The following is a 24,973-nucleotide window of genomic DNA, read 5'->3' on the forward strand; positions in this document are numbered from 1 at the left end:
GCTGGTGGATATCATGTTTTCCAGGGTTATTTCTTTCCTTGGAGCACTGCTCCTGCACCAGAAGAGGTTTTTGTTGTTTGTGGCATCTCAGTTGTCTCCGTAGCAACCAGGGTAATGCTGGGGAATACACAATTGAAGATGCTGGAGATGAGTACTGGTAGCAAATGTTCTTTAACATGAAAAATGAGTGAAAACAAACAGAAAATATGGGCTAAATAAACCTCTGCTAGTTCTAAATGGAATGGTTCTTGAAAATTTCCATTAGGACTTAACAGCTCTTTAAATAAATAACCACTATGTCCCCTTCCATCTGAGGGTTTCCATCTGTTGATTGTGTTTGTTTGCTTTTTCTCCCATTTTGTGAAAATCCCGAGGCCCAGTCCTGCTGCACACCAGCCCCTGGGTACAGGGCTGAGCATTCCCTTCCCTTTGGAGAAGGAGCTGAGAAACATCAGACAAATGTACCCCGCCTGCCACTGCAGGAGCTAAGCCATGAAACCGTCCATCCACACCTCCTGGTGCCCCTGGAGCGTGTCCAGAGCTCTGTTTGCAGCTTTCCAGGAGAGAGGAGGGTTTGTTAGAGCAGGAATTCCCTGTTTATCCAGGGCTGTGCTCAGCCAAGGGCAGAGGGCTCTGCTGCATGCGCACAGGAGAGCAGGTGGGAAACTTCCTGAAGAGATGCTCCTGCATCCAGCTTATCCCTCTGTGCCTGCCCCTGCGCCCTCAGCCTGCCAGGAGCCCAGATCATGGCATCTCTCCACAGGCCATGCAGAATCTCTGGGATAATCCCTGTCCCTCAGACAGGTACCCTCTAATACCTAGACCAAAGAAGGTGCCAGCCTGGGACGGTGTTTCTGTTCCAGACAGAGCAGTGAAAGTGGGGTCTCTGTGGGATTTTCCATTGGAAAGGCTCCCATCAGTGATTCCCTGGGCTAATGGCTTAGTTAGACCCCTTAATGACTCAGAGTAAGGACCTGTTACAGCTGGTGTGAGGTAGCACTTTGTTTCTGCTGTCAGATAATACATCTCTAAATCTGGACTGTTCTTACATTTCCTATGAGAAAAAAAAATGAAAAATCCATACAGCTCCCATTAACCAAGAGAGAGGGGTAAACACTGCTGTTAGTGGGGTGAGATAAAAACCTTTTCACTCTGGGACACAAATGTGAGTTCAACTTAGGATAAAATTAAATACATTTCATGATCTTGCCTTAACTCCCCACAGGGAGTCAATCCATCTCACAAAATTCTTGGCACACCCTTATCACAGCCTCCAGCTTCTTCTGAGAGAGACCAAGACAAGAATCCTAAATCCCTTTGCGTGCTCCCTGAAGAAGATGGTCCCACCATCCTCACATGGAGCCTGGTCTTACAGCCCTGCTTCTTTCTTGCAGTGGAGAACTTCAGCTTCTGGTCTTCTCCTTTCCCAGCATGGTTTTGTCTGAGAAGTGGAGGAAATACAGCAACACACACACATTTATTTAGTGTAAGTTCATACACCCGAACCTGAGGTGAGCGGCTCCACAGGAGCTTAACACTGCTGTAGGAGCAGAAAAATACTAATTTGCTTTTCCAAAAGTACATGTCTCACCAGTATTTTGGAGAGTATTAAACTTAGAATCTCATCAGCTCCTCCTAAATCTGCTGCAGAGCTAAGATGTTCAACTGGATTCTGAAGAAAATAGGGATGCAGTTTTGGGGATGTTTCCCTTGCATTGTACAGGCAGCTGAAATTTTGGAGCATGGACCACAGATGAAACGGTTTCATTTGAATTCCACTTCACAACCAAAGCAAAAATAGTTTGTTTTAAGGGAATTCTTTTTCCACGGTGTCTGTTTTCCTTCGTAACTGCCGGAGATTATCAGTTCTGGAATAAAGACTATTGTTTGCAATTAACATGGCCTGAAAAGACTCCAGCTCACACATGGTACCCTTAAGTGGGATAAGACACCCCAGGTTTGTGGCAGGTGATGGGTGACATGAAGCCATCCTGTGGAGGGAATAAAGCATTCCAAATTCACACTCCAGCTTGTCTCTCAACAATTTTTTATGTACCTATATCTGCAGTTACGTTTTTGGACTGGTTCTGTCACTGATGAATTGCTGCCCAGAACTTACAGTCAGTTTATTTGCATGTGCAAAAAGTTTCTTTTTGGAATAATTCTGCTCAGGGAACTGATGCAACTCAGCAAAAGGACTGTCTTGCACATAGAAACAGGTCTGAGCTGGGGTTGGGGGGAAAAGAAGTAACATTGTGAGGGTGGATTTAATCAATACAATTTTACTTCTGTGCATAAAGAAGGCTTAAAACTGCATTCAGCATCTCCAACTGGACTCTGCAAACCAATGAATCCCTCTGAAAAAAGAGCCTTAATTCCTCTTCTTGTTCCCCATTTGAGGAACAGGAATAATTCTCAGCTTGCAGAAGTTTAATGAGTGTGAATTTGTCAATATTTATGCCTACAAAGAAAATAAAATATGCTGGCATTATTTATAGCATTTCAGTAAGCTCCTCAGAGCAGCATCATATATGATCAGGTCATGGGTTAACAAGGATTAATTATCTTGGCAGAATTATGCTCTGCAATTTTTCATTTCAGTCTGTTGCTTTTGAGTATTTGATAATGTAGCCTACTAAATTCAGGGTCATTTTGCTTCTTGTATGAAATTCAGCACTTCCCTACATAAATGTTTTTTAAGCGGAAATGTAGCCAAGAACTAGGGAGAGCTGAAGTACTGAAATTCCCTCTTGCAGCTAATAGCCAAGAAACTGCTACATTCCTCCAATTTTGTAACTGCAAGAATTGCATTTCATCACATAAAGGTGGCTGGCAAGTTCCTCTTTCATACCTCGTGGCAATGTGAAGTTAATTCCATATTACTGGAACCTGGGAGGTTGTCAGGGGGGTCTCTGCAGTGCCAATTCCTTTATAAAATTTCCCCTGCTACGATGGAACCTGCTCCTGGTCACCCAGAGGCCTTTGACACTTGCACAGATCCTGCACATCCCTTAGCTGACAAAAAAGCGTAGAAATTAAATGCTGTTTGATTAAGGCTCTGATCTGAGAAAATTAAATTTTGCCTTCAATTATTGCAGTGGCTTCTGGCTGCTGCTCCATCCTCTTGTCATACACAGTCACCAGAAAGGGCCCAGGGTCCCCTTCCAAAGGTCTCCCTCTACAGCTGGGACAATTTAGGATTATCAAAAATCCTTCTTGGTCTACTCCCTCCTCTTTCAAGCTAATAAACAGGGCATTCAATTTCACACTCCATATATCAATCTGCTTTTTCTGGAGCTCTGCTCTGCCCAGACCCTCTCCTGTCACTGACATGGAGCAGTTTTCCTCCGGGTGCCAGCGGCTGCTCTCTTAGGAGTCTCACCTGGGTGTGCAGAGACTCTGCTAAGGCACATCTGATTGAGGCTGACAGGCTCAGTATGGGAAGGAAAACGTCCCTGCTTGTCACAGCAGCTCTCACGGTGGCACTCTGCCAGCCTGGCATCTCAATCATTTCGTTTATCAGCAGTTTTTCCCTTTATCACAAAGTCATTTGTTCTTGTTCCTCACTTGCCCGGTTTTATCTCGTGTCTGAAGCCTTCTGAGCAGGCAGGACAGTGAGTTGTGCTCTCCATAGCAGAGCAGGCTGCCTTTGAAAAGCGTCTGCAAAACCCCTGAACACCAGAGGCTGGGGTTCAGACCTCACTGTGCTGTTTCTCTGCTGGGGCTTTGGTTATTATGGAACCCAAAATTAAGTTTGCCCAAGTGCCCTGCAGCCACTTCTTGTTGCAAACCCATGATGGGTCAGTAGAGCAGTCAGTATTTTCCTGGGATCTCATTGCCCAGGTGGGAATTCTGTGTCTCATTCCCCAAATGCTGTAGCCCAGAGAGCAGTGAGTGCTGACAGCCATCAGGAAGCTCCATGGGAAGCCCTGTGCTATTAGACTGTTCTCTGAAAATAGTTCCTCATTTTGGTGGCCTTTCTTTTGTAAGAGTACACATTATTACCCATTTGTGACTTCTCTCAAATCCATTATTACAATGCTTAATAAAAAATCCTTCTTTTCTATTTGTCTAATACAACTAGATATAAACATCAGGATCAGTAGCTTGTAAAAAAAGCTGAGATGCCTCCTTCAGAAAAGTGTAGCACTTTATCCTCCATTAATCCTAGACCTTGCTCAGTGAATGATTTGTATCATTGAAGTAATTGTAGCTGTGTAGCATTTGATAAGTTATCACAAACTTTATTACTGTATTTTGCTCTGGACCTAAGTGTTTTTTCCATCAGATTCAGTCTGAATTGTAGCCCTTCTACACCAAGACATAGTACAAGTATTGAATCAACTGCGTGTCTTTATTTCCTGTGTGTTACAACTTTAACATTATTAATATATACAAAATCAGTAAGATCAAATATTGCTCGTGTTCAAATGCCTTTGTTTCTTGTCATGGGTCAGAATTTCCAGCCAGAAAAAAAAAAAATCCTTCACTCATAGGATAAGCTTTCAGTTCATTTTCCCACAACACTGGAGATCTTTTCCATTGCACCTATTTTCATGTAGCCCTTTTCCAAGGCAGGGAAACAAAGCCTTTGCCGGCAGAGCTGGTTTTGACAAAAGCCCCCTTTACTATTTCCAACTTCACAACCAGACTGAATTTCTTTCCCAGAAGTTGTCAATCACATTCTCCCTCAGCAGATCGACACAACATGACCCTGCCCACGGTGGGTGAAACAGCTCTTAAGAGAAATACAATAGGGAGCATCTCACATTAATCTCTCCTCTCTGTTATTTGACTGTTTTCCACTAACCTTTCCTTCTGCCAAATTTAATTAAATCAGCTGCTTTTGTGGCTCTAACCTGGTCCTTCTCTGTTTGGACATTTCCTTCAATTCATAAGGCACATATGATATGCAGCCAGCCAAGCTATTAGCCAAGCTCTTTTCTTAAAAAATAAAAGCTTAGCCAAGCTATTTTCTTAAAATAATTCTCGGCAATTAATAACGAATGACACCAAATGAGTTTATTTTATCCAGACCATAAGGAGTCAACACAGTACAGATGCCCCAGACTTGTGTTGTGCTCCTGACTGCCAATAATTTTTAAATCCAGGATTTTAGTGTTGTTCATACCACATGTATACATATAGGATTAGACAAAATGGTTTGAATATATTACATTGATTTTAATTTTTTTTAGTTGCTGCACTGATAGATTTTTAAAAAAACCTCATGTTCCTCAGAATAAAAAGGTCTGGCTACATCAGTGGTGTCATGAGTATGGAATTTCAAGCTTTCTGCAAAAATGAGACCAAGTATAAGTAATGAGCAATATTATGAATATTTATTCACCTACACTGATCCTCCTGATGATCTTTTTCAAGCTTCCAGCCTGACAGAGCTTAAAGAAGAAGGCAGTTTTACCTGAATTGTGAAAGGTTTTTCTTCCTCTTTCTAATCAAGCGTGATATACCAGAAAACAAATCAGGCTGATGAAAACAGAAGTCAGACTTACAAGAAAAACAGCTGTAGCAGCTAAATGGCTTAAAGCAGAGAAAGTAGGAAAACAGCATGTGGGGCTAATGATGGGTGGTTTTCAGGTTTCAGAATACATTAAGGCATTCTCCCTGTTTATTAAATTGCTCTGGCAGCATTTGACAGCAAAGGTTTTGTGGATTATAAGACTGCAATGGACATAACTAGGATATTTTTTTATCCTAAAGCCTGGCCGTTGGGTAATCACCAAGAAGTTGCACGCTGCAGGAGGAATTTGCTTTCCACAAGTCCAAAGAAGGTTGTTTTTTTACCTAAAAAAATGAATGGTTCTGAGATTGTTGTTTACTTTCCCTTCTCTGCCTTGAGATTTCGAGTTTTTTCTGTCTCAGCACTCACTGCTTTTGTCAGTAAGTGGCAGAAACCACCTGGAAGCAGCATCAATTTACTGCTGGCATATTTACCAGAGGGCACCTCTCTGCAGCACCAGGTGCTGTGTGACCACCCAGACTTTGAACTACTGCTCGTCTCTCCCTGCCCAAGAAAAGCCAGATGTAATTTCATGGTTTTACAGAAATTGCCTCAGCCAAAAGTTAGAAGGCATATTATTCCTGAGGTCTCCTTTTAAGTGCTCTTAGTGAGATGACCTGGAATCTCTGGGGCATAAAGGCTGGAAAGTGCTGGTGGGAGTTGGGCTGGGGCTGGTTCCTGCTCCTGGGAGGTGCAGATGGACACCAGCTCTGGGCAGAGGGAAGGGGCTGCAGATGGGAGCTCTGCAGCCTCCCTCATGGCCGAGTGCTCCAGCCAACAAATGGATTTCTCTTCTCATGGTATCACTGTTAGACAAGAAAGAGTTTTAATTTCATTTTGAAGTGTTATTTTCAATTTCTTTGATGCACGGAAAAATTAAATGACCTGTTAAAGGTCACTTGGGGAGGGTTTGGGAAAATGCTAAAGAAATCCAGATCTTCAAGCTGCAGCCTGCAGCTTTAATCACAACCCTCCTCTGTTTTGGCACAGTGGCTGTAGTCAGAATCTAAATACATTATCCAAGATATTCATCACATCTCTTTTTTTTTAAGTGAAATTTATCAGTAGCTCATGCCAGCTCACTGCCATTCCTTTACATGACTGTCAGAAGCAGGTAATTCAGTTTTCTTATTTCTCCCCTGCCTCCTTGTGGACTTACATCTGCTCTGGAGTTTGGATCACTGAAAAGAGAGATGCCCATTCCTAGTGATGCTGTGATTCCAGTGTTGGTATAAGTGAGATAACCACATGAGAAGCTCATGAACTGACATTTAGTCAGTTTAGTCATATAGTCTTTCTAAAAGAAGAGTTGATACTATCCAAGTACAGAGATACTGTAACAATGGGAGGTTTGACAATAATTTTGACAATAATTCTGATAGTTTTGAAGTCAGTTCATAGCACCTGAGTCATTTCATTCAAGTTTTGATAAATGCCTATGCTCAAATACCAGATAAGAAATGTTGTGGCCTCTGTTGCCCACCCTTTACAAGTCAAAATGCACAAGTATAGAACAAATATGGGGTTAATAACAAACAATGCTGTGCTGTTACCCTTGGACACAGCACACTTCTAAACGTGTGGTGGCCAGCTGGGGTCAGAGCCTGGCAAACCCTCTGCAAGGTGTGTTTGGGTCACTTCACTGTTTTGGTGGATGTATTTTCCTGTATGCACCTTTCTTTGGGCAGAAGTTGCTGCATTGAAATTCCACATTTTTCACTGCAGCTTGGGTCTTTTTTTTTTCAAAACCTTGATAGCCCAGGCTCAGTGTCTAATCCCTTAGGGATAAAACTCAAAAAAAAATTTAAAAAAAAAAAAAAAAAAAAAAAAAAGTATCTATCTCACATGAATGTGGTGGCAGCATATTGCACTCAAAGCACCTCAGATCCAGCTTAATACAGCCTTTCTATGCACAGTATTGCTGGCACCAGGCATTGTTAAGAGAATCATTAAAATGATCCATCAGGATCCCCAGTCTGTCTTACCATTTCCAGTTATTTGTCTGCTGTGGGTTGGTTTTGTTACATTTTTTCCTTTTTTTTTCTCCTGGTTTAGTCTCAGGGCTGTTTAGTGCTTGGAGTTTGTATTTGTGAGCTTCCCTGTGTGTCCCTGACAAGTGGCAGATCACTCTCAGAGCTGAGCTGAGCTCCTGGAGCAGCTCAGCAGCGTCCTGGCACTCACCATGAGATGAGGTGCATGAGCAGTTCTGTTTGGTTCACAGACCTTCTGTCCGGGAGGCTCCAGGGAGATGTGGCCAGGATGCTGGAAGGCTTTTTGGGATGCCTGCTGGGGTCTGCTCTGTACCCAGTGCAGGAGCAGTTTCCACTTCACCACTTCCCCTGCCTGGATGACACAAGAAAAGGCAGCCCAGGGCAGCAGCCACTCTGCTGCTTGGTCTCACGCTACTGAAAGGCCAAACAGAGCAGACTCCTGAAAGGCTTTCTGGCATTCTTTGATGTTGTAACCTCTGTGCGACAAAAAGATCATTTTCAGTTTCTTTCAGGTAACTTTTAAAGCACTTCCTCCTGCTTTCATAGGAAGGCTCAGCTTGCTAGTGCTGGGTGTTGTACCCACCACCAGAAGCTGTTTGGCTTTCAGAAGCTGCCACAGAAAAGAGGAAAGAGCTAAAAGCTGGAGCAGGTCCCGTTTACACTTATGTGGGAGATTCAACACCCACCCTGGGAAAAGCTGGAAAAGTTAATGGTGTGTCTGGTGGTTCCAAATGGGTTAAAAGGTGTAAATTGTAACACATTAATTTACTATCAGGAAGTGATAGCAGTAGCTTAAGAGAGAATTAGATCAGTTGTATGTCAGACCCCCCAAGTTATGGGTCTAAGGTGCTGAGAGGGAAAGTGTTAAGAAGTAGTTTTATTGCTGGTTGTTTATCAGGCTGCCAGGAGAAAGCCATTAAAGCTGGATGTCAATATAGCTCCAGTCCTGGGCTGTGGACCTTAATTTTTATCAGAAAAAATGGTTTTTGAAGGGGAGTGGAACAGCTCCTCCAGACTGGAGGTGTGGGTGGTGGGACTGAGGCTGTTCTTGGCACAGAGGGGTTCACTGGTGTTTGGGTGGTGGCAGGTTTGGTCAGAGGGTCACAGCAACACACGGAGTCTGACCAGCACATCACAGGCCAGGGTGTCACACCAACACCTCTGCCAGGAGGAAAGGCAGCCTGGGGAGCACAGGGCTGTTCCCAGCAGAGTAAACCCTGCCTTGCTGGGCAGAGCCAGAGCAGCACCAGCCCTGCCTGGGGCTCTGCCAGCACGGGCAGCTCATAAAATCAAATACACCAGAGGCTTGTGAAAGGGGAACACCTTGCCATGCTGGAGGAAAAGCCAATGTATCCCCAGCCAAATGGAGAAAACAACCCTGGCTGTTTCCTTCACTGTCTGGCTATGCAGCACTAAGCAAGTGTTTTTTTAAAAATAGCATTCTCTCCCTTGTTTTATGCCTGTCTTAGCAGAACCATGGGCACCTCAGGTAGGAGCTGGTCCTGTGCAGCGAGGCAGTGATGGAGCAGAACTGCATCTTTTTAGCTCAGGCAGCAGCCTGTGCATTGGGATTTCCAGGCCCAGGGTTTGATGTCTGCTGAGGCTCTGCAGCCGCAGCGTGATGCTCTGTTGGATGTGAGGAATGAAAAAGGCAAGGTTTATCAAAGACTGCTCAGCTCTGGCACAGGGGTGAGGCTCACCCAGCACCACCATCGCTGGGGGAGCTGCAGCTCTGCTGGGTTCCCTGGGTGTCCTGTGAAAGCTGCCTTCTTCCCAGAGCTCCCAGCAGAGGGCTTTCTGCTGGAAATCTGTTTTTGTTTAACCAAAGCTAACTAGGGAGTATTAAGGGATAGATGCTTTAAAAGCTTCCTGTGAGCTTTGTATAAATGGCGGCTGTTGAGGTCTTTTTGGAAAAAGTACTTTTGCTTGAGTCAAGTGAATGTTTGGGAAGTTTGTTTATTTATTTTTAAATTGCCTTTCCTGGTTCTGGTGCAGTATTTATTAATGGTGTGTTTGCCATCTCTGATACCCAAAAACATGAACATCAAGTCTTCACTAGGATGCAAAAAAATTATTTAGAAAACAAATTACAAGAACATCTCTTATTCATCTCATTGGTGTTGCAAAATTAAGGTGAAATGGAAAAAAACATAGATATAAAGGAGATGTGAGGATAACCAGAGGAAGAAAGAGAATTTAGATTTCCTATCTCCTTCACCAGTAGATTCATGCTAATACATCCTACATCCTGGTAACCTTATTTGCTTTACCAGACGTGATGCTAAAATTAGCTAGTCATACATTCCTCAGGAAGTAGTAATTAATTGGACAATATTTGTACAGAGCTTTGAAAATGTAGTTCCTAATTTTGCAAACCCTTTGTCCATAATGCAGATTAATTTAATCACATAATTACTGCATTTCTGGACTTTGGTATACACAGTTCCCCAGCTCATATGTGATGTATAATAATTGCCTGTGTAAACTGGCAGTAGCCACATTTCTCAAATAATGTGCGTGCAGATTTGAAAATTGGGATCACAGGTAGCACTCCATCACTAGGGCTTCATTTTAAAATACTTTGTTCTTTTCTACTCTGTCTCTGAATACGATTTACTCTTGTTTTTACCCTCTCTCAGCAAGACTCTGCTCAGCTCAGCCAGGGATTTCAGCCATGCTTTCCATGCCAGGCTCTGTCTGGATGGGGAGAGCCACTTGCAAAACCTGTAATTTTGTTTGGGGCACCTGGTCCTTTGTGTGTGCCAGTGGAATGGGCTGGTTCAGTGATAACGATCAGTGTTAAGCCTTTTCACATGAACAGTCTGTGCTATTTGGACTGAAAGGGGTTTTTTTCTTTTTCTTTTTAAAAAGTTGTTTGTACACAGAGAATGCTAAGAGATCTGCCTTCTGCTTTGGCTCAATTTATCATAATTTATACCTAGACCAAGAGGATTTAGCCCTAATTTAATATATTCTTTTGAACGTTTTTGCTCCCCAGACCCTGTATTAGATTGCTCCAGCATCTCACTCTGTTATTGGTAAAGGACCTACTAATTTCCAACCTAAATTTATTCATGGCCAGTTCATACCCATTTGTTCTTGTGTCAACATTGTCCTTTAGTTTAAATTGCTTCCTTGCCTTCCTAGTGTTTATCCTCCTGATGTTATTTATAGACAGCAATCATATCTGCTATCAGCCTTCATTTTGCTAGACTAAACAAGCCAGCCTCTTGCAGGCTCTTCTCCTGTGATGGGCTCTTCAGTGCCAGCACCTGGATGGATCCAGGGGCTCAGCAGTGAGCAGGAGGGCCTGGCTTGTGCTCAGCATCCTGATGAGCCCTGGCTGCTTGGCACAGGGCTCAGGATTGCCAGCTGTGCCCTGCTCAGAGCTGCACACAGGGTGTTTGCCCCCTTGCTCGGCAGCAGGGAGCTGGTGGGACACGGGGACAGCCCTCCTTCCTCGCATCCAACAGAACAACTTCCAGCAAGGTTTTATTTTATTGGTGCCCTGCTGCATTTTCCTGTGTTTTGTGCTGTTAGGTCACATCTTTCTGTTAGTTGCCCTTCCTCCAAGCTGCCATTCCTCCTGTACAAAGCACCTTTTCAACCAAGCCCTTGACTAATTTTCCCATTAGCCAGCTTAACAAATTCCTTCATCTAATTCCCATCTTCTGGAATTTAGCTGATATATTTCTTTGGGGCACTGTGTCAGATGACTGACAGAAGAGCAGACAGATTAGATCTGCCACAGTTCCTTTAATTATTCCTTCCTTCATAATTTTTTCCTTCAAAACTCCTTAGTTTTTAGGTCAGACTAAAAGCTCTGCTCTTATCAAGATGAGTTTTTTCCTTGGCTGGAGTAGAAACAGCACATTTGCTTTGCTGTAGCATGAAGATCTGTTAAGATTTATTAGAAACACTTTCCACAGGACCTCCCACAGGCTTCAGTGGGGCTGGGTTTTTAGTCTAGACCCCTTTGGGCCACAGCTCATTTCCTGAGTTCCACAGCATCACTATCAGAGCAAACTTACAGTAAATGTTAGGAACATTTTGGTTTACCTCCATGCTGTAGTTCCTGCCCTGTGCTATTTAAAATGCCATTTTTGCAAAGCAAGAGAATAGGAGAATTATTCTGTATGATCAAAATGCCATCAAGAAAATGTCTCTCATGCTTGGGGGCATGAGGCTGCCTTTTTTTTTTTTTTTAATAGTCGTAACAATAATAATACTATTAGGACAACAAACTGAGATGCCCCTGGAGATGATGTGACAAATTGGAAGGACATGGTGAAATTGAAATTGATTGAATAGTTCAATAAAATCAGCTTAATGCACAAAAGCAAAAAGATTAGCTAGAGAAAAACAAAAAATCAGTAATTTGTTATCTGCTGGGGCCAATCTCACTGGAGATTGAATTAGTTATAAAGTAAAACTAGGCACTTGAAAGGATCACCCTTATATGCCCACAGTGCTGGAGCCTTTGGGATGGAGCTGGGTGTGGGTGGCAGCCCGAAGGTTTGGCAGATCAGATCTCAGACTGTTTCCATTTGGTGGACTTGGCAGTGTTGGCTTTATGGCTGGCCTTGATCTTAAAGGTCCTTCCCAACCTAGATATTTCTATGATTTCATATGTCTCAGCTCTATACAACTTCCCACACCATTCTCCATGTCCAAATCCACTTTTGCTCTAAACACAATAGTTTTGTGTTCAGTTGGTGGAAATCAGGGCAGCTTTGGGGATGTCTCTGGGGTTCCCCCAGCAGCTCACTGCTGATGTGTACCCAGTGGCTATCCTGAGATCCAACACCTCCCCAGCATGTGCATTCCCATCACGGTCCTGCCTGATCACTCCATCCCTTTGGGATCTGCTGCAATTCCCACATTTTCTCACTGCCTGCACTTGCTGCACAAGTGCTGTGTTCCTTTGCCATCCCTCCCTTCTTTCCATCCCTCTACACCAGCTCCTTGTGGCTGGTACATTTGCACATTCTGATAAATTCTGGCCATTTTCCTTCTCTTTTTTTTGTGTTGCATGATCTGATAAACATCTTTCTTTTAAACTTCTTTAATTTTGTGCTCTGAATTTGTCTGGGTTTTTTTTTTATTAACACTACAGAGCTCAGTGAACAGTGCTTTGTTAAAGAAAACAATTCCGTTGTAAACCTGGGGTCTGTGAGTACACACACACAGATGTGTTTTTCTCATTTATTTGAAACCTGATTGCTGCTACTTTTTTAAGTATCCTCCCCTTCTATGATTTAAACCTTCTGTTATTTAAACCAGAGTATTTGGCCTGCTAGGAAACACTTCCATCAGCTTCCCAGGTAGTCTGTAACAGAGAATGAGGAAGTAAAATCTAGATATGAAATAGAAATTGCATTCACTAATAAGGACATTTCAGCCTTGTGCAGTGCTTTACAAATGGAGTAATGAACAGAACCTTCTTGCATGAGGCAAAACAAGGGCTAACAATAGTTTCTCCCTCATGTTTTATTATACAAGATAGAAAGAGATAATGAAAGTGCATTTCCATAATATATTCCAGTTGCAGGGTGCTGATGGATCCCTAAGTGTGGTGTCTTGTCAATTTAGCAGGTCAATTAAAAGCCCTGGAACCAAGATAAAGCTAAAATGCAGATCTCTTATTCTGGCAACTCAGAAGAATTAAAGAACTTAACCAGATACAGCACTTCAAGGATGTTTATGTGGGAATAAAGGGACCTAACTGACCCAGTTCCTGCCCTTTGTAACTTCAGAGGACGTTTGACATTTTACACACACTGGTAGCATTGGCACCTTAAAGGAGCAGCCCTGGGTACCGGAGCTGTGTTCTGGGGGTAGTTGGTCTTTCTTTGCACCAAAGTCCCTCCACTTGACTTCACAAAAAAGCTTTTCCTGCATAAAATTCTGCCTCCACTTGGTTTACACACCTCTGGGGCTCTCTGATGTGCCTCCTGCAGCCTTAAGGAGCAGGGTTGTGTTGAGCTTTTGGCTGGATCCTTCCCTGCTTCTTGTGCCTCCCTTGGTCCACTTCTCAGAAGAGGAGCTTTTCTTTCCTATCTGCCTGTAAATTGCTCTGTGAGCACGACAGTAATCAATAGTAAATTATGCAGGTCTAAATGAAAATTTATTGTTGGGGCCAGTTGTAAAGATCAGGAGACTTCTCTTGATGCAGGCAGATACTCCTAAGAGATCCCAGGAAGATATGTACACATGCAACATCAGATGGCCTCTCCTGTTTTATTCAGGTTTATTTTCCAGTTGCATTGACTTACAGCATCCTTTAGAACTTCACTGTGTGATTTTTATGGCTGGCTCTGTGAGGTTTTTTCCCTTTGAGAGCTGTGTTGTAGGGGGTGCTCAGGAATTTAAATTAGTTCTGCTGAACTGCTGTTTATTGCATTGAATTATTTTTTTCTTCCATACTGGACTTAAATTCTCCTTATTTACCAAGATTGTGTTAAGGATTGAAACACCAAGAGCATTTTAATGCTTTTTGGGCATCAGACTGTGTGAGCAGAATGAGCTGGAGGGCTGCCAGGCAATGTTGATGTCAATTTTGGGGGTATAATGTTCTTAGCAATGTTTTCAGTGAAAACACATGAACAAAACTTCTACTGGTTTTCAGAAGACAAAAGCTAATGTTGCAGAAAATGCTTAAAAGTTAATAAAAATGTCAGCTTCAACCAGAGAATTTTGCCCATAAGACTTTTATTTTCCCATGAGACAGGTGATGTCCACGAATCTATGCAAAAATCACTTCAAAAACAATGCAGAAAAATTAATTGAATTATTTTTTTACTGACATTTTTGATCCAATTAACTTCTTAGTCTGCTTAAAGATCACACTTGTATGTGGAAAATAAACCAAGGTGTTTTATAGGTTGCATTTTTATCTCTCATCTTTTCTTCTTTTTTTTTTTTCCAGAAAGTTCAGCAGTACATAGTCATTGTTCAAGCAACAGATATGGAAGGAAATCTGAACTATGGTCTCTCAAACACGGCCACAGCGATCATCACAGTGACAGATGTGAACGACAACCCCCCTGAATTCACGACCAGCACTGTGAGTATCCCCACAGCAGCAGGGTGATGCATGCTCACACCGGTTTTAATTCATGGATGTTGGTATCTGCTGCCTCTCCGAGCTGCTTGGGCAGAGAGGAGGAGCTCTGGTGGATAACTGTGGAATAAAGACTTTCAGGGGAGAAAAAGGAAAAGGGAAAAGACTGATTCATGAAGCAGCAAAACTGTTTGGTGACAGATTTGGCCAAGGCGCTGAAGGAGCTGAAATAACGTGGCAAACTGCCCATGTCTGATTGCACCAAAGAGGATGCAGTTGTTTCACAGCAATTGGCTGTAGACATATCAGAGTTATTAATACTTCTGAGTGAAATCCTGAGCAGTGAGAGATATTTGGGGTTTATGGCTTGGATATGATTTCAAGAGGGCTGTAAGTTCTCTAAATGGTAACAGGTAGCTGGTAGAATTTGTATTTCAGTGATAGCTCTAACAGATGTATTTGTGTGTGCTGGCAGTAAATGTGTAGACATTCTTCAGTACATCTGGTTTTAATAATTTTTCTTATGCTTTATTAGCACAGTCTTCTTCTGTTCTGTTCTTATATGTTCCAAGATACTCCTGGAGGGCAAGAAGAAAAAAACCAGACATTGCAAATGACAAATTTTTAGAGCTGGTTAAGGTAAAAATGAAGATTTCGAAGGTGAAATGATGTGGTCTGGTTCATTCTAGCCTTCATAATCCGTAGATGCAGAACATCTGAAATGTGCATGGTAAATTTAGAAATCACAGAGCAGTGCAGAGGTCTATATGCTAATAAATGAGAAATGCTTGTGTACCCCCTGTCTGTATTCATAGGAGGGTCAACAAGGAGCAGTAAGTGATGTATCTTAAATAGACATCAAATCTTTTCAAATACAGGTGGTCTAACTTCTTTGTGCTCAAGTCACTGAACATCCTTGGAGGAATGTTTTTATTATTTATATAATTCTGAATTTTCATTCCGTCCTAAAGGGTCTCTAAATATTTATTAGTGTAGGACCAAAGTTTCCCCTTAGTTATACTCTTACAAACTGCAGATATGTCACAGAACTCAAGGATGTCATGCAGAGCCCAGTTTATGCCCCTGTGGACCCAGACTGGATTCATGTCAGTTCTGGAGTCTGGGACCTTCCTTCCCATCTCCACGGGGAGCTGGGCTTGGGGCTGTGACGTGCTCAGCTCCCAAACAGCACTTTCTCACACAGTGACTTGGTCATAAGTTCTAAGAACAAAAAAGGTGCCAAATTCCTCCTGAGTCTCAGCAGAATGGACACACAACATGTTTTCAGGTCTGGGCATCAATCCCCAGGCTGTGCTGCTGCTGCAGTGGATGAAACAGCACACGTGTGCTCTGTGTCCATCGTGGATACTCCTCTGCTGTAAAGCTGTGGTTAAGGATCTCCCTCAGTGTGGTACAGTTGTGAAGAGCCATAAAATTACAGCACAGGTCTTGGGCTGTGTGGTCCTTTGTCCTGCCAGGACAGAATTATTCTCTCTGGAGGGAGGTTTGTGTCTGTGGGGCTGCAGGAGCTTGCACCACAGCACTGCCGCAGCTCCCTGGTGTGTGGGGGGACTTCATTCTGCCAGGTAAATGCTTCTCTGCCCTCCATCTGAGTGAAAAAGGAATGACATCTAGTGGCCATGTCACTTCAGCACAGGCTGTTCTCACGGCCCAGGTCGTGGGGTCCTTGTCTCCAGATGCAAGGTGAGGTTTTGGGGAGCAGGGTGAGCTGGGTCAGGGTTCTTTGCACGAGCACAGTGGTGCCTTCTGCAGGGCAGCATCCCCTCCAGATGTGGTGTATTGTAATGGCTTTCCAAAGCACTTCTCAAAGCTGATGGAAGGTGGGATAATGGAAATTTTCTTTCAGGTGAATTCTGAGTATTTAATGTCTTGGTGTGTATTAAACCTGGAAGGAATAAAAGCCATCAAGAGAATTACCCACAGAATTGTGTTAAATGGATTAGAAAATGCTACTCTTCCTCTAAGCAGAGTTGATGTGTACCATTATTTCTCTAATTTCAATCACTGAAGAAAGAGTTTTGCAAGGGCCAAAGGGCTTTACATTGTGGCACATGGGACTTCTCTATAAAGAGTTGAAAAGCAAGGGTGTTTTACAATAATACTTTCTGATTCTGTGGAAACAAATATCTTTTATATACTCCCGGGTATAGCCAGGCTGAATTTCTTGTGAGTATGAAAGTATAATATGTTTTTTCTCTTACTGGCACAGGGAACAGCATCAGGCTGATGAGTTTCTTTAAGCCTGAGCTGAATCTCCTCGCTGTCCTCAAATAGTCTGATCTGCATTTTAACACCTCTAAAAAAAATAGCAAAAATCACTTTCCAGGAAATCTATAGCTCCTCAGAGAGTGAGAAAGCCCATGGTCTCTTTTAAGTCTGCGGACTGTTTGGAGTGATATTGTATATTTTTATTTTAAATAGTTGTAGTGAGATGCTGCTGTAAAAACAAAAATAGACTGAATAGCTGAAAGCGTGGCTTGCTCTTGGCAAGCAGCCAGATGAGAGGAACTCAGGAGCTGTATTCATCCCAGACAGATACAGAGGCACACCCTATAGCGCTCTTAAATTACCTGTCATTCAGCCAGGGTGGTTTCAGACTTAATCGTTTCTGGATGGGAATGTAGCTCAGGAGGACACTGCACCACGCTGGTGTCACAGCTCATGTATTCAGCAGCAGGAATTAATGTTGCTGTGTAAAATTTAACAACAGGGTGGGAGAGAGGAAAGCATCCACTGTGATGGTCAAGAGAGTCAGGGCACGTCTGCAGCCAAGCGCAGGGCTGGGGGAAGAGGCTGCGTGCATGGACCATGAGCAAGTTCAGACACAGGCACAGCAGTGCCAGAATGGCACATCCAGCAGAGGTGTGTTGGTGAATGGACATCCAAAATACCAGATGGGCTGGCATCAAAGTGTAGTGCTGGATGAGAAGTGGTAAAAGAGCAATAAAATTACAGAGATGATCCTTAAAGGTACAAAATGAAGATTTTGTGAAGTAGAACTCCAGAATTCCGGGTGCTTCCGTGAAAACTGATGTCAGTGGGTTTTATATCCTTTGGTCCACCTCCTGAAAGGCAGGATTAAAGGTACAAAATGAAGATTTTGTGAAGTAGAACTCCAGAATTCCTGGGTGCTTCCATGAAAACTGATGTCAGTGGGTTTCACATCCTTTGGTCCACCACAGGGGAAGAAGGAGCCCCACCTTCTCAAACAAGGGGTTCTGAAATTATGTGGGAGGAAGGAAATCAGAGTCTCTGGATGAAACAATTTGGAACTCAAGTCTTCTGTTACCTCTAAGGGCAGTCTTCATCAGCATGGCCAGTCCTGACAGTCATGAGAATTACCTGCACCAAGCTGCAAGGCACTGGGCACAGCAAGGACCAGGTGCCTCCTCTGGTCCTGTCCAGCTCTTTTGTGTGATGGTGAATATTTTCTTGATCTGCAATGCTACCTGTGCCTGTGCTGAGAAGCATCAGAGAGCAGCCAGCAGTGGGGACGTGTCTCCTGAGAGAGACACCACAAGAGTGGAGCATGCCCTAAAATGGTGTAAACATCACAGGCAGCTGTTTGGGACATTTTTAATGGTTTAATGCAGGATTGTGACCCAGGGAATGCTCTTCTGGCTATCTAAGGGACTTCAGCCTGTCCACAGTGTTGTGTTCTTCGTGTGACATTGTTGCTTGCAAAGATAAATGAAGGGAGGCAACTCTTCCCTGAGCCAAAGAGGAGAGATAGCCCTGACTCCTCAAAGTGCTCAACCAGCCCATGCCCACAGGCTCTGGGTCAGATGCCATAGAAAAAGGTATTTTAATCCCCCATGCCCAAGTTTTCTGTGACTCTTTCATTTCTGTGGATTTTTTGATGGCTTTTGCACCTGCCAAGTCACCAGCTGCTGTAAAATATTGACATTTTAACTGGACTGTGTTACAAAGGCTTTGTAGGCATTTTTATTGGCTCTCTTACTGTTGTAAGATGAAGTATCACTGTGCCCTCCATTATCCATAGTCCTTGTTACTTATAACAGGGTCATGTCCTCTGACCTGTCTTAATTATGGAGAAATTCCTCAGTCTCCCTTCAAATATTTATCTCCTGTGTGCAAGTGAGTTGTGGGTTTTCCATATTAATATGGATTCGTAGCCTCTGGTCAGATGCTCACCTCAGATACAGGGGATGCAGTGAAATCAGAGTTGGTATTTCAGAGATTAAAAATCAGCTGAGACAGAACAATGCTGGATAGTCTCAGGTGAGTTTTATGTAAGATTGAAGCATCTTTGTTGCTCACAGGAGGAGCACCTTTAATTCCAGTGAAATCTTTAACTCCTCTCAGGCAGGATGCCCTTTCCAGTCTGACCCATGATACTGTTAATAGCCATTCAAGGATTTCCACTTTATCTAAGAAGATGCATAATCAGAGGGGAGGAGAAGTGAAAGAAATCCATGCCTACACTTGACTCATACAAAGTCTATTTTTATCATATTCAATCAGGAACAATCAGGCACAGAGAGGAGACGCAGATGAATTTGCATGATCAGACTTCTGTGTCTGAAATGTTAATTAAAAGTTATTTTAAATTTGCCTACTGTGCAGAACTTGTTTTTATAGTAGCCCATGTAAGGAAAATATTATTTCAGAGGGCTAAAGTGCTCATGATTACTTGAGTTTGTGAATTCTTGGGTAAACCTGCCTGGCAATCAGCCTCTTAAAAAAATTAATTGGAGGGAAAGAAAAGGAAAAAAGAAACTGGGCTATTCAAGTTCTTTAAGCTCCTGAGCCTTAGGAGGTCTTATTTTAAGCTACTTTAAAATTTGCCCTTTGTCACTGCTTTGAGAATCTCCTCTTCCAAAGCTGAATCCAGTGGAGTCTGTTATAAAGAGGCAGCTCTAAGACAGCATCCCCTTCCCTGCCTCACTGGCTAATCCCTGAGTTAGGAATAGCTCCAAAGGTTTAGGACTGGACTGTTGGGGATGGGTGGGTGCTTCCCAGCTCACAGTGCTGGCCTTTGCCTGGCCAAAGACTGGCTGAACTCAAAGCAGAGTTGCTGGTGTGGAGTAACCTGAGTTCAGGGAGGCTGTGTTAGGCAGGAGGGAGGTGGTTTCGGGTAGGGTTAATCTGGTTACAACATGGATTTGGCTAATCAGTGAAAAGAGCAAGTCCTTGTTGCAAGCACATTGGGAAAACAGTTCTTGCCAGTTTCTACCTGGCCTATTTAATTGATATTGTCAGAGCAGGCTCACCCCTGGCTGCTGCAGTGAGGCTGAGTGAGCCTGGCTCGTGCTGGGCTGGATCAGGCAGTGCTGGAATCTGCAGGGGAGACCTCGGTGCTTCCTGAACAAAAGAACACAGAGAGAGACCCAAATTAAAAGAGCTTCTTGGTTTTGGCACCACACTGCCAAAAGTGCCTGACCTTTCTCTGTGCAGGTGTTCTGGTTCCTCGAGTGCTGTGGGAGATGTTAATGAGCCCATTCTGAGAAGTGCTTTGGAATTGGAGAGTGAAGAGGCTCTCGGAGCATCGCTGCCCTGCTGGCATTGCCTTCACCAGAAATAGTTCTTCCTTCTCCCGTTCTGATGTTTCCTTCATGTTTTCTCTCCCCTGTGATTTACTGGTGTACTTCATTCCATGAAGCAAAACAAGCCAAGATCCTCCAATCTCTTCTGCTTTACAGCTTTCCTTCCCTGGTTGTCTTGCTAACCCTGCTGTGCTCCATGCTCTGCTCAGTTTTCATTCTTCTGACCCAATTTGGATATAGTAATCCAGTTTCAGTGCCTTGAACAAGGGCATTAGTGTTTCCTTTTTCACAGCCATGGTGTAACTCTCACTTAGCCTCCTGCTCTGTGAACTTGCCAAAATTGTGGAAACAAAGCAGACAAGCATAACCTAAAATTGTATTCCATGTTCTGAATGTGTTTGTTCTCACATTCATTGTTTGTTTGAGGAGAGAATATAGCTGTGCATCAACCTATGCAAGAGCAGCACTGCACAGAAATAGCTGATGTGAACTGGAAAAATGTGACTTTCTTGCAAGTGGGGTGAATGCTTTGCCTGGGCTCCGGCCCCCTCAGTCAGATCCTGCTGAGCTCCATTTTCAACAGTGAGTTTCAAAATAGAAAAGTAGCAGGGAAAACCTCAGCTCTTCCTTCAGGCTGAAAGATTATGACTTCCAAGTGACTGGGATGCAAAGATGCAAATAGGTCTGCTTTGAGAAATGATATTTAATGGTCATAGGAAACCAAAATTGGCATCCACATTGGGCTGCCTTGGGGTTTCCTAAACGCATTTATAGGCAGATGTCCCCAGAAGCATTTGGAACATGGGAGTGTTATGAGAAATCCCTTTTACATGCATGCTCATGTTTTACAAATTCATCTTACACTGTGGAGGGAGAGCCCAGCAGGAGTGGGATGTCACTGGGATTTCCTGCAGACAGAAAATTGGACCAGGATGCCTTTGAGGGCTTCCTAAAAAGAAATCTTAACAGGCTGATCCAAGAAAAACTAGTGAAAGTGGGTAGCTTGCTCTCTCCCAGGACCTTGGCGCGTGTCCACCTGCCTCCTCCCTGTTCCTAGACCCTGGAAAAGATTAAGGGCTTAAATATTGAGCACTGTGTACAGACTAAAGCTGCATATGTAGCTGTCCATTTTGGTCTCACTGTCCCTGTCACTGCACCTGTGCCATTCAGAAAGTCAGCAGTGACATTTGGATGTAGATTAGCCCCGATCATACAGCGTTTTTAAATCATCAGAACTCTGCCTGTGGCATAATTTAGAGTTGTCACACGAGGCAGAATTCAAGTAGGTGGCACAGGTCAGAGCTGGCACGGGGAAGGACAGAGCTGTGGTGAGGGAGTGTGCAGGACTGTGCTGTTGTACAGCTGAAGATAAACCCTGAGTTCTGTGCAGTCCTGCAGACAGGCTTTATTGTTAAAAATCAATTATGCTTTCATGGAAATTCCCCAATGTCTGTGTTCACTTGCAATTTTCCAGTGAAAACGAGGCTGAGCCAAACTACCCAGCAAAGCCTGGGCTGTTACAGAGCTGTCAACCTCTAACTGAAATAAATTATTATATTCAAGTGAATCAGATATGCCCAGTAGCATTTGGGTATATGAGCATCTACCTAATTCTGTGTGCATTTCCATTAAATATACAGTCAGTGAAGTCTTAAAAACCACAAATCAGTCTAGTTTTCCTAAATAAGACCCCAGTGCTTATAAATTGAAATGGACTTTCTGCCTCTCGTTGCATGTCCTGGTGACAACCTTCGCCATGAACAATGAATTTAGATGAAGAATGTTAGGTTGGGAGGTAGCAGTAACAAACAGAGCACAAGGAGAAACAATATTCATTCTTCCCATCCTGTTACAGCCTCGTGCTGAACTCAGCACAATAATTATTCCAGGGCTTTGCAGCTGTAGACACACAGGTTAACCATGATTAGGAAATTATTTACATCTTGATCTGCCTTTGGAGTCAAACTGGCCTCTGGGGATGGATCCCTACCTCAGTGCAAGGCCTGTCCAGGGGAGCTGAGGAGGTGAGGTGCCCACACAGTTTCATTCTGGAGAGATGAGGGTGATCCCCAGCTCCAAGTGCAGATTCCCTGGGAGCTCTGGGGCTTTCCCAGGCACAGAATCTCTGAGTGCCTGGAGGCCCTTTCAGTGCTGTGCTAGGGAACACAAGAAACACTTCCTTCTCTCTTGTGGATGCTCAACTTTTGTTCTTTATTTTATCACCTCTTTCATCTAAAATGAAAGCTATTTCTCACTTTATGAGAAAACAATAATTCCTCATGTCTTAATGAAAACAGCATCAGCCTCTTCTGTGATGTCTGTTAAGCGTTTACACCAGTGTAGCACATGACAAAAAGGATGAGATACCTTTGAGACTGCAAAACAGATAGAGATACAGAGATGTATATGTATAAATACCAAATATAGATGTGCATATTGCTGGATCCAAAGCATAGATAGATGCTGATGCCAGGGAAACAGTCATCAATCATATCCAAGTCTCTACTCACAGATAGACTGTGGTTTATATGAATTATTCCATTACATTGTGTGGGTATATATGCATTGATTTAAAAAAAAAAGTCATCTCCTTGATGGGAGACTTCCTAATGTACCCCATTAATCAAAACCTAAATTTACAGTGCCTTTTGTTTTGTGTATTTCCTTTCAGTACATTCATTTTCAAATTATCACTAAATTAATCATGTGCAGAGCTTTAAACTGGCTGCCACGTGGTAAAGCAGTTCTGGTTCCTCTCCATTACACTGAGCATTAGTTATTGAGGCACAGTTCAAGGCTCTGTTTAGCCTGATTCTGCCCTGAACCTAATTGGAATCAGCTAGATTCTTCCTTCTAAATGGGTCAGTCACACAGAAAAAACATCAAATGTAATCTCAAGATTGTGAAATAAAGCAGAGAAAAAGAAAAAAGAAGATAATTTTATTTCTTTTCATTGATACCTGCCTGGTGGTTAAAAGAAGGATTAAAATGAGGTCATTAAACTTTCCTTGGAGACAAAACCCAGACCTCAGTGGTAATGTGATTAATCAAATATAAAAGTGAAGCTCTTCTGAATGAATAAGTCATTTTTATAGAATATCTAATTACTGAAATGTCATCTGCTACAGAAAAAAAAAAGGGGGGGGAAATTAATTGCAATAACAATTCAAGAAGATAAAGTTTTTCTGAATTAGGTCTACACAAGAAGCTAAATTGAGTTGATTAAGTAATTTTGGTTTCAGGAACACCCTTGATGGAAGTTAGTGGTAATGAATTTTTCAGACCTCAGAGTTTAAAATTGCCAAAGACCAGTGATTAAAAAAAAAAAAAAACAGGAACGATAGTTCCATTACAAATTTCAATTTTCTGTCATGAAAAAAAAATGGGGGGATGGGGATATTAAAAAATGCTCTATTGGTCTCTCTCAGATTGGACACATGTAGTACTTGGTGTAAAATCAGGAATAATACAACCTGCTCTCCATGCTGGAGAGTGTAATCTCAGTCAGCTGGAGCTGCAGCACCTCACAGGAGGCAGAGGCAGGAGGAGCAGCACAGATTCCATGTGCTGGGCATTCCTGCATGTGTTGCACCTGGAGCCTTGTGCCTGTGCAGTGCTTAAGCAGCTGTCACTCACAGGGAGAGAGGCACATCCATCCTCAGCATGGGTGTGGCACATCAGGTGATTTGGCATTTGGCTGTCCAGCCTGCTGGTTTGTGCAGCTGGGTTAATATTATAATTAATATTATAAGATAATTATATTAATAATATAATTGAAAATTTTAATTAATATTAAATACCATATAATATTATCAAAGCACAGACAACCCACGGCAGCGCCCACCAGCCGTCGCTCACCGTCCCCATTTGTCATGAGCCCTCTCATTTGAGCATCTGGCAGAGCTGTCTCCTGGTTCAGTGTCTCATTTAGCAGGGTTTTCTCTCCTCCCTCTCCTCCCCTGTTCAGTCTGTGCAGAAGCCCCAGACCACATCCCCACCCTGTGCTTTCCATGGAATTGCCCAGTGAGAAGGAGGTTCCAGGCAGGTGTGAGCTCCCTGTGTGCAGGGAGGTGTGACAGGGCCACGTGTCACTGGCAGAATCCCTGGAATCAGAGGAATTGTCAGAGGGAAATGCCCTTGTTACTCTGGGCTGTGCTGCCATGGAAGTTGCCCTGGGCTGCACCACCAGATCCGTGTGTGGGGATCAGACACTGTTCCCATCATCTCTGGTGTGTCAGTCAGGCTGCAGTTTCAAGGAGAAATCAGACATTGATGCTCCTGTATCACATATCTACCCACATTTCTTGTCTGGCATTTTTCCACCTGTAGCGTTTCCCTCAAATTTGAATGGTTTCTTGTGGATTTTGTGCCTCTTTCTGCTTTTGGTCATATACAAAATATTCTAATCCTCCACCTCAACCCAGACCTGCCCCTGGAGAGCCTCATTCAGCTGTCTGCATGTAGACACCCAGCACCATCATGGATAGGCCGGATATCCACACAGGCCTGGCATGTCCATGTCTGCCAAATGTCCAGGCAGACACCCATTTGTGCTGGATTACTTCATTATCTCTAAAGTCCTCAGCATCTCAGGCACTGGTGTGAGGCTGAGAAATTTAAATACATTCTGTGACTCCATTATTGGAGGGCAGTGAAATAAATCCCCTCCTGGGGTTGGCTAACTTCCTTGGGTCTGCAGGTTTTTAATTCTTCACTATTCTTTTGCTTTAAAAACAGTTCCTTCTGAGGGCTGTCATTTTAAGAGGATATATATCTGGAACTTCATTAAGTACATTTCACTTATGAAATCTTTAGTGACATGCTGTGGGGGAAGAAAAAGGGAGATTTAGCAAAGGATTTTGGAATGCTG

At 43.2% G+C, this 24,973-nt stretch overlaps 1 protein-coding gene across 1 annotated transcript in view; it reads left to right on the forward strand.

Moving 5' to 3' along the window:
• CDH4 (cadherin 4) overlaps window positions 1–24,973 on the forward strand; it is a 416,129-nt gene that overhangs the window by 359,290 nt on the left and 31,866 nt on the right. The window contains exon 8 of the mRNA XM_041417862.1: window positions 14,441–14,578. Within this exon, the coding sequence (XP_041273796.1) occupies window positions 14,441–14,578 (138 nt within the window). The remainder of the gene's footprint in view (window positions 1–14,440; window positions 14,579–24,973) is intronic.

Source organism: Onychostruthus taczanowskii, unplaced genomic scaffold, assembly GCF_017590055.1.
Source record: "Onychostruthus taczanowskii isolate IOZ18803 unplaced genomic scaffold, ASM1759005v1 scaffold57, whole genome shotgun sequence".
NCBI lineage: Eukaryota > Metazoa > Chordata > Aves > Passeriformes > Passeridae > Onychostruthus > Onychostruthus taczanowskii.